Below are 16,253 nucleotides of genomic sequence, written 5' to 3'. Positions count from 1 at the left end.
GCTGCGCACAGTATGTCTGCGCCTTACTCCCACAGAGACCTTGCAATAGCGTGACGCTGCGCACAGTATGTCTGCGCCTTACTCCCACAGAGACCTTGCAAAAACGTGACGCTGCGCACAGTATGTCTGCGCCTTACTCCCACAGAGACCTTGCAATAGCGTGACGCTGCGCACAGTATGTCTGCGCCTTACTCCCACAGAGACCTTGCAATAGCGTGACGCTGCGCACAGTATGTCTGCGCCTTACTCCCACAGAGACCTTGCAATAGCGTGACGCTGCGCACAGTATGTCGGCGCCTTACTCCCACAGAGACCTTGCAATAACGTGACGCTGCGCACAGTATGTCTGCGCCTTACTCCCACAGAGACCTTGCAATAGCGTGACGCTGCGCACAGTATGTCTGCGCCTTACTCCCACAGAGACCTTGCAATAGCGTGACGCTGCGCACAATATGTCTGCGCCTTACTCCCACAGAGACCTTGCAATAGCGTGACGCTGCGCACAATATGTCTGCGCCTTACTCCCACAGAAACCTTGCAATAACGTGACGCTGCGCACAGTATGTCTGCGCCTTACTCCCACAGAGACCTTGCAATAACATGACGCTGCGCACAGTATGTCTGCGCCTTATTCCCACAGAGACCTTGCAATAACGTGACGCTGCGCACAGTATGTCTGCGCCTTACTCCCATAGAGACCTTGCAATAACGTGACGCTGCGCACAGTATGTCTGCGCCTTACTCCCACAGAGACCTTGCAATAGCGTGACGCTGCGCACAGTATGTCTGCGCCTTACTCCCACAGAGACCTTGCAATAGCGTGACGCTGCGCACAGTATGTCTGCGCCTTACTCCCACAGAGACCTTGCAATAACGTGACGCTGCGCACAGTATGTCTGCGCCTTACTCCCACAGAGACCTTGCAATAGCGTGACGCTGCGCACAGTATGTCTGCGCCTTACTCCCACAGAGACCTTGCAATAACGTGACGCTGCGCACAGTATGTCTGCGCCTTACTCCCACAGAGACCTTGCAATAGCGTGACGCTGCGCACAGTATGTCTGCGCCTTACTCCCACAGAGACCTTGCAATAGGTGTTAAAGTGAAGTTAAAGAAGAGTGGGAAATAATGCCAGACACGACATGTAAGGAACACAAAGTTGAGGTATGAACTAAGTAATGTAATGCTAAGTTTCTATGGTAACCTTAGCCGACGTTTGTGGATATGCGCTGTTAGCAGGAACGCCTCATTTGCAAATAATTATTACTAACCACCGTTATAGTTAACACAATGCGGTTTCCAGGAGAAAGCAGGATTTAACATATGTACAGATGTAAACACACACAATTCCTGCAAGCTGTAACCCCAACTCCCACCATATCATATATATACAGTCTTTGTGTCAAAAGGAGTGCAACAAAAGAAAAAAATTCCCAATTCTACTGTACATCCATTGTGCCAAAAAATATATACCAGTAGTTAAATACTTAACTGTTTATCTTCTCATAAGCCAGGATCATTTAGTTAAACTCTTTGGCCAAAGCGTTATAAGCTTTACACTTCGGCCCCTCCTTGCATCTCAGCCCTAATTTCTCGCTATGCACCATCCCGACTCTTGCGTTCTGCTCAAGGATGTCTTCTGCTATAGCCCTCGCCCGCCTTAAACCTTTCTCACTGACTGCCCCACACCCCTGGAATGCCCTTCCCCTCAAAATTAGGACCCATCTTAAAACACACCTCCTTAAGGAAGCATATGAGTAGCTCCATAGCTGATACTATACACCTCTTGCATAAACTTTGGCCCCCTTGCAGACGCACTTACAAGAACTGGAAACAAAAAACAGCGCACAACGCAAATAGTGAAGTAGGTAATACAAGTGTATAATGAATAAAATTATATATAAACTGCGTACATCAAGTATGATTAAGTAAGCATTGAGTGTGTATTCACACTGGTTACCACTCGATGTTGCTGGTGTGGAATTGGTGTAGTATATCCTCTCAGCGGGCACTCTCAGCAGCAGCTGTATACCAGGACTCTGCTAGGATCTCCCTCTTACAAGAACACCTCCTACTGTCTCTGTACGTTCCTCCTACCTACCAATTAGAGATTGTAAGCTCTTCGGGGCAGGGACTCCTTTTCCTAAATGTTACTTTTATGTCTGAAAACACTTCTTCCCATTATGTGCTATTTGTATTATTTGTTATTTATATGGTTATCACGTGTGTTACTGCTGTGACGCGCTATGTACATGAAAGGCGCTATATAAATAAAGTTATTCATACATACATACATACATACATACATACATACATACATACATACATACACACACATACATACATACATACACACACATACATACATACATACACACACATACATACATACATACATACATACATACATACATACATACACACATACATACATACATACATACACACACATACATACATACATACACACACACACATACATACATACACACATACACACACATACATACATACATACATACATACATACATACATACATATGCAGGTCCTAACAGTACCTGTGAGTATTCACATTTACCTCTGCTGGAGGGAGAAAGGTCTCAATAGACCTGTCCTGCACAGGTACATGGAAAAACCGGCTACTTAAAAAGTGGGGAGGGGTGCGTTTAAACCCAGTGAGGAGGGCGCTTAAACTCAGGGAGGAGGGGCCACCAACCTCCAACCAGCTGTTACCAGGTGACAATTAGCAAACACACATAAGCCCTGCAAGTTCTAACCCCAGCACCCACCACATCATATAAACCAAGCGTAAAACCCCAGTGTCTCATTGCATGTTGCGGCCCTCTTCTTGGCTGGCGGAAGTCCTGAAGTGGGCGTGTCGCGGGTATGTCGTTTCGCGGGCATAGACAAAGATATTCAAAGCGCCACCTGCCGGACACATACAGAATTGCAGTTGCACAATTAAAGTGTTCACGCGGCTTTAATCTCGCACTGTGTCACGGTACCGCAAGCGATAAGTCTGGCTACATCTGTAATGTCAGACAAACATCCTATGCAGGAAATCCCGTGTAGGAAAAAATACCGGTGCACTGCGTCTCACAAAAGCAAAAAATGGGATATGATAATCAAAAGGATTTATTCATATAAAAACATGGACAAAAAGTACTGATGCAGACACTCAAACATACATCTGTAATGTGACATTAACGAAACTTATCGATCTTTTACTCTATACATATAGCCGTGTCACATAAACCTGTCCCAGTTTCACATAAACCTGTCCCAGTTTCACATAAACCTGTCCCAGTTTAGCCTTCCAGAAATCTTCTAGCTTTACATAAAGTGGGAAGCTTCAAGTTGCTTTTTGTATATTCTGTTAAATATCTTATTAATAAAAACCTGCGTTCCTTCTTTATGTTTCATCAGCCGAGTGATCCCATTTTAACGAATATGATAATGTTACACGACGGCAATTATATTTCTTATTTTCCTGTCAAACTGTTCATCATTGTTTCAATGAACTGATTATTAACACCATCAGGAAGCCACTCACAGTCATTAATATATGTGTGAGATGTAAGATGCTCATTCTGCACATACAGAGAGTAGAAGAAAGGTTTGGACCGCAAATAAATAGAAAAACACAGGCTGGAAAAGTGTTTTTGGAACGCAATAATTATTTGACGTTATTTAGCTTGCGTGAAAATATGTACCGTGGTACTTAGTGTAGCATAGAGTAGAACTAAGACATTTTCGCAAACTTGTTACTGAAGAATAAGATTGTTCTTCCATTAATTAGCATAATCCCATGTGATTAACATATAAAGCAGTCCTTACATAGAGATGTACCGTTTGATTTTGCATATTTAATGGTTGGAAACATTGTATATAGCACACATGACGGACTTGCATTACAACAAGCTGTATTATATTGCAATGTTCTGTGCAAGTCTTACAAATGTCAGTCATTAAAAAAAATGGATTTGTGCAGCATTGACAGAAGATCACTTTCCAGGCACTATAGCTCTCTGCCCCAAAGAGCTTGCAATCTAGTTTGGGTGCCAAGACAAGGAGATAAATTGACGTTGCTATGGTCACAAGGAGCAGAAACTGCTGTAATCTGTTTCAATGTCAGTGATACTATTGTTAGCGACTCCATACCCCTAACTCATATACAGTGTATATGTTGTGATATGTTTAGAAACCATACCAACCTGGTCAGTGGCACGTGGCCTGTTTGTATTTGGGTATCTTTAAAAAAAGAAAATAAACAAAAATATATATATATATTTAAACCATAAACTTACAATAAAAACAAATACAGTATTAGTGTTCCAGTTGTTCAGAGGACACCACTTGGGGTGACTTTTCAATCTGTATTTGTATTTAACCAGTTGGGAGATGAAGCATCAGTTAACTAAATGGCTTAACCCTTTCCATACCAGAAGATCCCAGCTGATGTAGGTCACGTTGACGTGACGCGCACCCGATCACGCGTCTCTTCGGGTTCATCTCCTGGAATTATGCCCATCACCTCAAACTAGCGGGCGACCCAAACTCTCGCTACGTCCCATGGACATCAGCCGGGCAATAATAGAATTAAAAAAGTAGTGGTTAGTGTCTAATGCACAAAAGATCTGCATGTATCAAACATTGGGCAGAGCTCTTTTGGGCTGTATTTTATAATGATTTAAGAAATATTTCTATTCATGTAAAAATAGCTGGGGACAGCGCTATTTGTTGTTGTTTGTTTTTAAAACTCTTCTTTAAAAAGAGAGTAGAATTGTACTTTGTAAATAAAAAAAAATAGTTGTAACACTTGAGTACCATCTGAGTACCACCTGAGTACCACCTGAGTACCACCTACCTGAGTAGCACCGCACTGACCAACGTGTAGTAATTATTATACGTGCAGGTTCTCGACGAGAACACATTTTCACAGATTTGGGGAAAAGGTGAAATACAACACTAATTACATTGTAATTAACAAATGTCTTACTGCTAAAATTGCTAAAGTACATTTTAAAGCACACTGGCAACATAGCGGCTAGTGTTACAGGACATCGTTCTGGAACTGGATGTTATTTTCACTTGTAATTGACAATTTCTGCACATCACCCACGTGATTTAATTCAATGACCTTAGTTACAATATAAATTCATGTTTCCTGAACTGTTATCATAGGCTATGTTAGGTTTGCCCGATGTTATCGTGAAGACTTCAGTGGCACTTAAGGAGTTACACATAAGACAAGTACAAAGAGCTGTAAGTGACCTGTGAAGTGCGGCCAAGGGTATTCATCCAAATTATGATAGATGAAGTTAATCGTGTCCTAGACCATTATCATTACACATTTGCATAAAAGTAATCACAATAGTAAGGTACATTAAAAATATTAATCACCCATTAAAACAGCAATTTAAAATCCATTACATTGGGTCCTAATAAATGGACGATCATTCCAGTAGTAAGCATAGACTATGAACAATTTAAGTTGTATATATATTTTAGTGTTTTTTTTTTTTTTTTAAGGATGGAGACTTTTGGTCAACTGTTTGATTACAATGGATTTGCTAAAGCAGATTGCAATACATGTATTTGTTCACATTGTTTTAAATACAATAGAAAGCAATTTCAGCTGACATTATGTTCGCATTTTAATATGATAAGATATAGGGGCCTTTTCCATATGGTCCAATGTGGCTTATCGTCAAACTAGTAGCAGTGTGATCAGCTGCTTCAGACCATATAGATTATGGCCCATATTTACTACATGGCTATGCCATAAGATACCTTCTAGAGCCAAAAGACACCTTATGGTCCAATGATAGGATACGTTTCCTTTTATACATGGTACGAGCAACTATTGACATATTTCCACGCATAGTAAGTGTATGTTTTATTATAGTGTAAGATGTTTCTTTGCTATAAAACAAGGCCATGCTTTGAAGCTGGAAGATGATACTCAGGGGAGACATAGCTACATGGGCGTATCTATAGCCCGGGCAAAGCCCGGAGACCCGTGCTCTTGGGGGGCCCGCTCAGGGTCGCCGACAGGGGGGAGAGCCAAGACATTTGACCCAGCAGTCTAGCCGACGGACCACAGAGGTCAGGGCCCCCTTTCTCCTCAGGGCTCCTTAACAGCAACTTGCCGGCTGGATCGGGAGTGGTGAGAGGGAGGGGGGGTTGCAGAGAGCAGGCAGCAGAGGCTGGGGGTGCGGGGGGAGAGAGAGAAGGAAGCAGAGGCTGGGGGTGCGGGGGGAGAGAGAGAGCAGGTAGCCAAGGCTGGGGGGTGCGAGGGGAGAGAGAGAGCAGGCAGCAAAGGCTGGGGGGTGCGGGGGGGGGAGAGAGAGCAGGCAGCAGAGGCTGGGGGAGGCGGGGGGAGAGAGAGAGCAGGCAGCAAAGGCTGGGGGTGCGGGGGGAGAGAGAGAGCAGGCAGCAGAGGCTGGGGAGGCGGGGGGAGAGAGAGCAGGCAGCAAAGGCTGGGGGGTGCGGGGGGAGAGAGAGAGCAGGCAGCAGAGGCTGGGGGAGGCGGGGGGGGGGGGAGAGAGAGAAGGAAGCAGAGGATGGGGGTGGGGGAGAAAGTAGGCAGCAAAGGCTGGGGGAGGCGGGGGGAGAGAGAGAAGGAAGCAGAGGCTGGGGGTGCGGCGGGAGAGAGAGAAGGCAGCAGAGGCTGGGGGAGGCGGGGGGAGAGAGAGAAGGAAGCAGAGGATGGGGTGGGGGGGAGAGAGAGAAGGAAGCAGAGGCTGGGGGAGGCGGAGGGAGAGAGAGAAGGAAGCAGAGGCTGGGGGTGCGGAGGGAGTGAGAGAAGGCAGCAGAGGCTGGGGGAGGCGGGGGGAGAGAGAGAAGGAAGCAGAGCCTGGGGTGCGGCGGGAGAGAGAGCAGGCAGCAGAGGCTGGGGTGTGGGGGGGGGGGGGGGAGAGAGCAGGCAGCAGAGGCTGGGGAGTGCGGGGGGAGAGAGAAGAAAGCAGAGGCTGGGGAGTGCGGGGGGAGAGAGCAGTCAGCAGAGGCTGGGGGTGTGGGGGGGGGGGGGGGGGAGAGAGAGCATGCAGCAGAGGCTGGGGACGGAGCTGAGGCAGAGAGCTGCAAGCGCTGCCCGCCCCTGCTCTCCGTGACATCAGGGGGAGGAGTTACTACTCTATGTGCTGCTGTGGGAAGGTGTGTGTGTCAGTTTGTTGTGCGTGTGTGTGTGTGTGTCAGTTTGTTGTGCGTGTGTGTGTGTGTCAGTTAGTTGTGCGTGTGTGTGTTTGTGTCAGTTAGTTGTGCGTGTGTCAATTTGCTGTGTGGGGTTCAGTCTGTCAGTGTGTTTCAGTGTCAGTATGGTGTGTGTGTATGCTGTGTGTGTGTGTAAATTTGTCAGTTACAGGTGCTCTGTCAGTGTGCTGTGTGTGACTCTGTGTTCTTTACACAATTGTCTATAGTTATCTGTATGAAAAGAAGTTACTGTGCAGTATGCTGTACCCCAGTGTTTTTCAACCACTTGTGTGTGTGTGTGTGTGTGTGTGTGTGTGTGTGGGGGGGGGGGTTATTGTAGTGTGTGTGTAGGTGGTTATTCTAATTTATGTATTGTGGGGGGAGGGGGGTACAGTATTGTAGGGGGAAATTGTATGTGTGTGTGTGTGTGTGTGTGTGGCCAGGGGGAGGAGGGGGAAATTAATGTGGAGGGGAGGTTTGAGGGAGCTGGATTGAGTGTGGAAGGGGGGGGGGGGCACTGAGTGATAGCCGAGGGGGCGGGGGGGTCGATGGAAACACCTGAATCTACATAATATGTTCACTCATAATGGGGTGCCGGCCAGCACATGTCTAGCTGCGCCACTGCATAACAAGTAATTATTTAGGCAAAATGGATAGTTGACTAATGGAACAGTCTTCTAGTCGTTACCCCTCTTTATTTCCCTAGATTAATATAGATACTACATATTATATATATATATATATATCACAGAAATTGCATACTGTACATTGACCCTCAGAATCGAAGGACCGTGAACAATACTTATAATAATCTAATAGATAGTAATGTACCCGCTGGGCAATTGTCGACAGTGTTTCCTATTCAGCCCCGCTGGCCCAGATGCTAAGTAGTGGGCCACTGTTCTTGCCGGCACAGCTTTGGGTCTTGTGTGGAATAAAGGTGTGGTAATAGGTGCATACCTGTTACTTGCAAAGAACGGCAGTAGAGGTGTACAATGAAAAGGATATTAAAGTGCCGTAGTGGCGATCCCCTGGAGGGGTTTCCGCTTGGTCTACTCACAGCGTTGGGACTCCCAGAGTATTGTATTGTATGTCTTAATTTATATAGCGCCATTAATGTACATAGCACATCACAGTAGTAATACACGTGGTAATCAAATAAATAACAGATAATATAAATAACAGATCATGGGAATAAGTGCTTTAGACATAAAAGTAACATTTCGGAAGATGAGTCCCTGTCCCGAGGAGCTTACAGTCTAATTGGCAGGTAGGGAGAACGTAGAGAGACAGTAGGAGGGAGTTCTGGTAAGTGCGTCTGCAGGGGGCCAAGCTTTATGTATCGTGTTTAGAATATCCACAGTGCTATTCATATGCTTCTTTAAGCAAGTGTGTCTTAAGGTGGGTCTTAAAGGTGGATAGAGAGGGTGATAGTCGGGTACTGAGGGGAAGGGCATTCCAGAGGTGTGGGGCAGTCAGTGAAAAAGGTTTAAGGCGGGAGAGGGCTTTAGATACAAAGGGGGTAGAAAGAAGACATCCTTGAGAAGAACGCAAGAGTCTGGATGGTGCATACCGAGAAATTAGGGATGAGATGTAAGGAGGGGCAGAAGAATGTAAAGCTTTAAAAGTGAGGAGAAGAATGGAGTGTGAGATGCGGGATTTGATCGGAAGCCAGGAGAGGGATTTCATGAGGGGAGATGCTGAGACAGATCTAGGAAAGAGTAGAGTGATTCTGGCAGCAGCATTTAGGATAGATTGTAGGGGAGACAGGTGAGAGGCAGGAAGGCCGGACAGCAGGATGTTACAGTAATCAAGACGGGAGAGAATGAGGGCCTGAGTCAGAGTTTTAGCAGTCGAACAACAGAGGAAAGGGCGTATCTTAGTTATATTGCGGAGGAAAAAGCGACAAGTTTTAGAAATGTTTTGAATGTGAGGGGCGAATGTGAGAGAGGAGTCGAATGTGACCCCTAGGCAGCGTGCTTGGGCTACTGGGTGAATGATTGTAGTTCCAACAGTAATGTGGAAGGAGGTAGTAGGGCCAGGTTTGGGAGGAAGTATGAGGAGCTCTGTTTTAGCCATGTTGAGTTTAAGGCGTCGGAGGGCCATCCAGGATGATATAGCAGAGAGACATTCAGAAACTTTGGTTTGTACAGCAGGTGTAAGGTCAGGTGTTGAAAAGTATATTTGTGTGTCGTCGGCATAGAGGTGATAATTAAACCCAAAAGATGTTATTAGGTCACCTAGAGAGAGTGTGTACAGAGAAAAGAGAAGAGGTCCCAGGACAGAGCCCTGGGGTACCCCCACAGAGAGATCAATAGAGGAGGAGGAGGTGTTAGCAGAAGAGACACTAAAAGTACGATGGGAGAGGTAGGATGAGATCCAGGATAGAGCTTTGTTCCGAATACCTAGAGTATGGAGAATGTGGAGGAGAAGAGGGTGGTCCACGGTGTCAAATGCTGCAGAGAGGTCGAGTAATATGAGCAGAGTGTAATGACCTCTGTCTTTGGCAGCATGGAGGTCGTCAGTTATTTTAGTGAGGGCTGTTTCGGTGGAGTGAGCAGTGCGGAAGCCAGATTGTAGAGGGTCTAGGAGAGAATAGGTGTTGAGAAAATGGAGCAAGCGAGAGAATACAAGACGTTCAAGTAGTTTAGAGGCAAAAGGCAGGAGGGAGACAGGTCGATAGTTAGAAAGACAGGTAGGGTCAAGCTTGCTGTTTTTGAGTAATGGTATGACTGTTGCATGTTTGAAGGAGGATGGAAAGGTTCCAGAGCAGAGGGAGGAGTTAAAAATGTGTGTAAGCGTAGGGATTATAGTAGGAGCTAGAGGTTTTAGGAGATGGGAGGGAATGGGGTCAAGAGGGCAAGTGGTAGAGGGAGAAGAGGAGATCAACAGCGACACATCCTCCTCTGAGACAGTGGAAAAAGACTCAAGGAAGGCAGGAGGAGAGTTAGGAAGAGGTGTAGGATGGGGGGAAGAAACAGAGGGGATGTTCTGCCGTATGGATTCCACCTTTTCCTTAAAATAGTCAGCAAAGTCCTGAGCGGAGATGGAGGAAGGAGAGGCAGCTGAGGGTGGTTTGAGTAGAGTATCAAAGACAGAGAACAGTCAGCGTGGGTTAGACTTGTGCATGTTGATTAGTGCAGAAAAGTAGGCTTGTTTAGCTTGCGAGAGGGCAGAGTTGAAACAGGATAGCATAAATTTGTAGTGAAGGAAGTCTGCGAGAGTGTGAGACTTCCTCCAGAGGCGTTCAGAGGAACGAGTGGAGGAACGCAGCATGCGCGTGTGGGAATTTAGCCAGGGTCTAGGGTTAGAAGGGCGAGGGCGGCAGAGAGAAAGCGGGGCATGTAGATCAAGAGACGAGGACAAGACAGAGTTGTACTTTCTGACCAGGTTGTCAGGGTCTGTAGCAGAGCTGAGAGAGGAGAGGGAGGAGTGTAAAGTGGACTCAAAGTCAGGTAAGTGAATAGAGCGCAGGTTTCTGCAGAACCGGGGGGTAGATGGAGGTGGAGAAGGGGAGAAGCGAGATAAAGAGTACATCAGTCCCCTTTGCACAAACGACATTCTCTCCTGGGTTGTGCCCGCTACCTCCAGTACGGGCTGTCCTGCCAAATTAGGAAGGCTCTGCCACCGCGCTGTATCTCTCGCCAGGACCCTCAGGGCAGGTCCTCTCTCTTTCTCTCCGTAGGTCTCTCTCCTGCTCACGTGCTCTTCTCTACCTATTCCTCTCCTGACCCCTCCATTGGTGATGTCATCCTTCTTGCTGTCCTATCATCTCCGTCCTTTCCTTGATTCATAGTCATTAGCTGGAGGGCATGTCCAGGGTTTTTTCATAGGGGTGTTACATACTGCAGTTAAGGCAAGAGATTAGGTGAATACAAGAAAGGAGTTCCATGTTTGTTGCTACATAGTCAAAACTATCCTAAAAAAAGAAAAGCGCTAAGGATCAAAGGGGATTTAAGATTGTATACCAGTTTTTTGCAATTATTTTTTCTCCATCTAAATACTTGACTCAAGGGATGACATTATTTGTATCTTTCTGGAGAACCTCATGCTGGACGTTTTGCTAAGTGCGGGGGCTCTTACCACATAAGATTTTAGATACTTTAACTTCCATCCACATTACTTTGTAATAATAATCAGGATGAAGTGGCAGCCATTGAAAAACAAAGCATTTTCTGCATCCAACCATTAACACTGAATAGAGGGATCCCCAGATATAGAGGCATATTCATTAAGCAGGGAGTGTAGGTATGGAGAATAGCAGAATGCTACTTGATGCAGCAAAAATCAGGATTCTGCGCTGTATTCATTAAGAATCACCTGTGCAGACAGATCACGTCTAATCTCATTTGCATGCACGTTCTCATTGGAAGAGGGCTATTTGGCGCAATATATCTTTCTTATTCCCCAAGGGATGCGAATTTGAGGTTTTGAGAGAGAGAGACTAATGTAGTAATCTCCCAATCTCCTCATACCGCCACAGAAATGAATCTCTTCAACTCGTGGTAAAAACAACATCTCTCCCAAAACCACTAATCCCATCATGCACGCTCGTTTAAAAATATCTATTTTTGCATAATGTTCGAACATATCATTTTAAATGTCATGGCATCTCTCTTTAAATTCAAGACTCTTTCCCGTTCTCTTCTTTTCCCGTAAGCCATACTGTATTAATAGAGTATAGACTCGGAGTTCAGAGCACAAGCTATAAGATTCTGTAAGGGATCCAATGTATTTCATTACTAGTAATTCTACCTATGTAATATTGCTCATTTAAACTAATGATAGTGATTAGGTGGGAATGGGACGTGCTCAGGTCTTTGCATCTAAGTTAGTACATGGAAGCGGCCTAATTTAACTCAGGACTCTCATTCCTCTGTATAGTGGCAGAGAAAGGTTATCTTATAGATAGGAAGTTATTTAGGTAGATGGCAACATTTCGGAAAATGGATGCTACAGAATACAGTAGTAGGTGATCCTGAGAATAGATAGTTATTAAAATATACATGGAGTATAGGGGTTGTCTATGTTAAAATAGATAAGAAGCAAAAGGTGACACTGTGTGCTTATTTGCATATCATTTCCCAGAATTCCTGACTGCAGTAGAAGCACTGTATCATGCTAAGAGATAATGGGGAAGGGTAGGATTGCAGACATGTCTGAGTCATGTGAATGTGCTCACAAGTGATCTTTTTATTTGCTGTGCACTGTACGATAGAGTTTTTTTTATCACCTTTTACCCACCATAACTTATTTAATGTGTGGTTAAAATATATTGCAAATCTCAACCAACAGCTAAAAAAAAAAAGTTAAATCCTATATTGTTCTTGCTGAATATATGTTTAAAGTTCTTGGTGCATGCAAACGTGATAGCCAAATTCATAACCGATGCAGATTATTTCATGTGTGGATGTCAATGCATCCACTCTGGTACTCATCGTCTGTGTATCGGCTCTCAGGTTAATATTCAACCTAACACCTTGTCATTGTTTGTCATCATGTGTGCTCTAGGGCACTTGTTTCATTGCAAGAAAAGGGCCCAAAAAGACATATACACTTTGATATCGAATCTCACTATAATATGTGTGGCTGGTAACTCGAACCTATCTACGCTTCTTCTTCTGCACAACACACAGAGCAAAAATCGGATTACAATACCATGGAACATTGATACATATAGATGCAAGATGAAAATGATTTTCTATGCTTTAGTTTTGCATTACGATTGCCTGGATACATAGATGCCTTGAATGATGAGCTATTTAATTGATTATATTTCTAGCCATGCATGGAAGGGTGGGGAGCTGTGTTGGTCCTTTCTTCGAGGTTGTAACACAGGAGGGAGCGGGAGGAGGGGGTATGATACCTTTCATTTGACCAGCAAGTAGTTGATATGTTACAAGTTTTCAAACCTGTCAGGGTCCTTCATTGGGTCCTACCTCTACCCTGAGAGGTACCAACGCTCATGGTTGTGTCCTCTCGCTCCTTTGTTTTCTAGCCATGAAACTGTGGTCTTCTAACTTGAGGGAGAAAGATGGAAGAGAACTTCCTCTTTATCTGAACCTACTGTATAGCACAAGCTATCTGTGTTATTCTGTTTCTGATTTCCGGTTTCATTTTATTAAAATGTCTGTGTTTATCAGAGGTAAGAGTGAAAACAATTTGACACGCATTTGAATTTGGTGTTTATCGGGGGACTTTTGTTTAGTTTCCGTAGTCCCGCGCGATGCCTTTGTCTCCGACCTGGGGACGGGACGAGCGGCCACAAGAGGTGGAATTTAATAGGAAAGGAGGCTTCATTTCCGGTGTTTATCGGTTTTAACCGAAAGGGCAAGATCAGTAGCTGGTGTTTTTTCTGTGTTTTTCAATTAAAACCTAAAACCGTAATATATATATTTATCTATATATATATATCTATATATATCTATATATATATATATATATAGATATATATAGATAGATATATCTATATAAAGAAGAAGCGAAAGCGCATGCCCAAATAGCGTAAAAAAGTATACCATTTAATGAAGGGGGAAGGGGAACAGGTGTACTCAAGGATAGGATTAAAAACAGCATGTTGGGAATATATCACCGCCAGCAGTAGTTTCGATCAGGAGTCCCAGTCCTAATCTTCTTTCACAGCGTGAATGATGAAAATACATCCGCTGGACACTCAAACCCAGGGTTTCCCGGTGAGTTAGACTGAGAGTCCTATTTCAAACAGTTTCCAAATATCGCAGCGTTATATCTCTACCGCTCTATACCCTCAAACCACATGTGAAGAAACACCTGTGCTTAAAACAAATAAAAACAGTGCACCTGAGATACCTGAGATACCTCTCGCTCTCCAAATGTCCCGACATTCGCAAACGAATGAAAGGTATGGTGGCGGCCAGTGGTATTGCATACACGTGATGGCAGGCAGGCGAAAAGTCACTTTTTGAACCCAAGTTGCTACGAGTATCTGCAGCTGCAAAGGAATGCCAAATTTGCAGCGAAGTCGAACGCCATCTAAAAATTCCCCATTTCTAGTTGTTCTCTCTGCCAGTGAAGGTTTGTTGCTTTAATGCATTGTGGTGCTTCTGGCAGTGAAGGTGTTAAGGTGCCACATCTGAATGTCTCCACTTTGTTTTAGTTTTTTGGCCCTGTAATTATTAGATGGGATTAAACTCTACAAATCTGTTAAAGAATAAATGGCTTCTTCTCATTAGTTTTATCAGTGCTAATTAGCACAGCTACTTCCCTACGTGTCCGACTATCCTATATAGATAAGGATTGGGAAAGGGCTTTTTCGGATTCTGTTGGTGTCGATTTTTGCACTAGGTCAAAAAGAATCAATATTTTTGTCAAAACCACTTCTGCTTATCTTCTTCCCAGACATGGTGTATAAACGACTACAGACTCCTCGAGGACACAATGCCCTTTGTAAGGCGTTACAGACAACTTTTCATTTTTATGTTTGTGTTAAACTGGTGAAGGAACTTTCAACTCCACTCTGGGTCTTTTGTAAGGTTTAGCAGTATGTATCACACTTATATGTATTTATTTGCATATATTTGCAGTACACTTAATAACTATAAGTGTCTTACATTTGACAGGGATGGTTAGCAAAAGGAGGTTATGCCAAATTAGACTTTAGTAACTAAGACAAACTCAACCTGCAGTTAAATGTATTGCTAACTGATATTTAGTGATGCTTAAGCTGCATATTTTTCATTTAATTTAAATGTTAAGTATGAATTATCTTTTGATAAATGCTCTAACAGAAACTACCAATGTGTTTTATTTTTTAGTATGAATACTTCAATGCTGTTCTAATTAATGAAAGAGATGAAGAAGGAAATTTCCTAGAGCTGGGAAAGGAATTTCTGCTTTTACCAAATGACCATTTTAATAATTTGCCTGTTAACATCAGCTTAAGTGATGTCCAAGTGCCAACAAATGTGTACAACAAAGGTAGGTATGGCAAATATTTCACGGATGTGCAGCTGATATACAGTATGTAAAGTTTGTATTTATCCTGTGGATGAATGGCTTGATGACAGGTAAACTTTTCTGCCTCACTTAGCAGGATGTTGCTGTAGCCTTCATAAATCCATGATTTGTTTGTTTTTTTAGCATGGTTATCTACTGTATTTCCAGCAGATAATCTTCTGGAACTGTTCTGTGATTGTGTGGCATTGTAGCAAAAACAGGTTGAAGAATCACTACTGTATGCTCTTATGATATTGGCTATAATAAAAAAAACTATTCTGTATAATAAGAACAAGTACAAGTTCATCAACAAGCTGTACCACTGGTAGGCAACGCATATTATATGTGGCCCTTGAGCCCTCAAAAAGGCTCCATATTACCCCCACACACATATACAGTATAAATGGTTCATAGGTAGAAGTAGATTGCAGCTTTGGACAGGAGTTTCCTCCTACTCCTCCGGTCAGCTGCATAACGCCCGGCGAGATGGTGAATACACCAAAAACTACCAACCACCATAGCAACATGTCCGCAACCCCTGTACTAGGGAGAAAGGGATAGCAGGCTACTATGGTAGCCAACGACGGGGGCTCAAGGGGAATGTTTGTACAGGCTGTGGGTAAGGAGTTATGGACATTCCAGTGCAGTGACCATGCCACAGTTACACAGGTTCTACTCTTCCCTGTGGACAGCACCCGCGGCGCTCGGGTAGCAGAGGTCACAATCACCCCTAGAGGAGAGCAAAATATGCAAGACTTACTAAATGGGGGAACTAATGGGCCAGGCCTCGTGATGGTGAAAACATGATAAGGGCTCCTTACAATGTGCGTCTTTTATTATTTAACAAGATTAGTTGATTAAAAAAATGATTGATACGAGACAGAATAAATGTTTGAGGGGTTTTCTACCATTGAGGGAGACATTACACTCAGAGGTGAGTAGTACATCATGCACTGTTACTTGCTTTATAAATAGGTTGCTCCCTTGCTCATTATAAGAATAACTAATGTCACTCAATGACACCATGACATTTTGATCCAGTCCATGCTTAACTCCACTATATTAATGCAAGGTCAGTAACCAA

At 44.0% G+C, this 16,253-nt stretch overlaps 1 protein-coding gene and 1 long non-coding RNA gene across 4 annotated transcripts in view; one reads left to right on the top strand and one right to left on the bottom strand.

Moving 5' to 3' along the window:
• Positions 1 to 16,253, top strand: part of CACNA2D3 (calcium voltage-gated channel auxiliary subunit alpha2delta 3) — a 597,478-nt gene that overhangs the window by 232,795 nt on the left and 348,430 nt on the right. For all 3 annotated transcript variants that reach the window (XM_075574868.1, XM_075574867.1, XM_075574869.1), the window contains exon 5: positions 14,989 to 15,151. In XM_075574868.1, the coding sequence (XP_075430983.1) occupies positions 14,989 to 15,151 (163 nt within the window). The remainder of the gene's footprint in view (positions 1 to 14,988; positions 15,152 to 16,253) is intronic.
• Positions 1 to 16,253, bottom strand: part of LOC142468364 (uncharacterized) — a 144,252-nt gene that overhangs the window by 65,063 nt on the left and 62,936 nt on the right. The window lies entirely within an intron of this gene.

This window comes from Ascaphus truei, chromosome 17, assembly GCF_040206685.1.
Source record: "Ascaphus truei isolate aAscTru1 chromosome 17, aAscTru1.hap1, whole genome shotgun sequence".
Taxonomy (NCBI): Eukaryota; Metazoa; Chordata; class Amphibia; order Anura; family Ascaphidae; genus Ascaphus; species Ascaphus truei.
The sequence above is the reverse complement of the archived record's forward strand: the minus strand, read 5'-3'. Positions and strand labels throughout refer to the sequence as shown.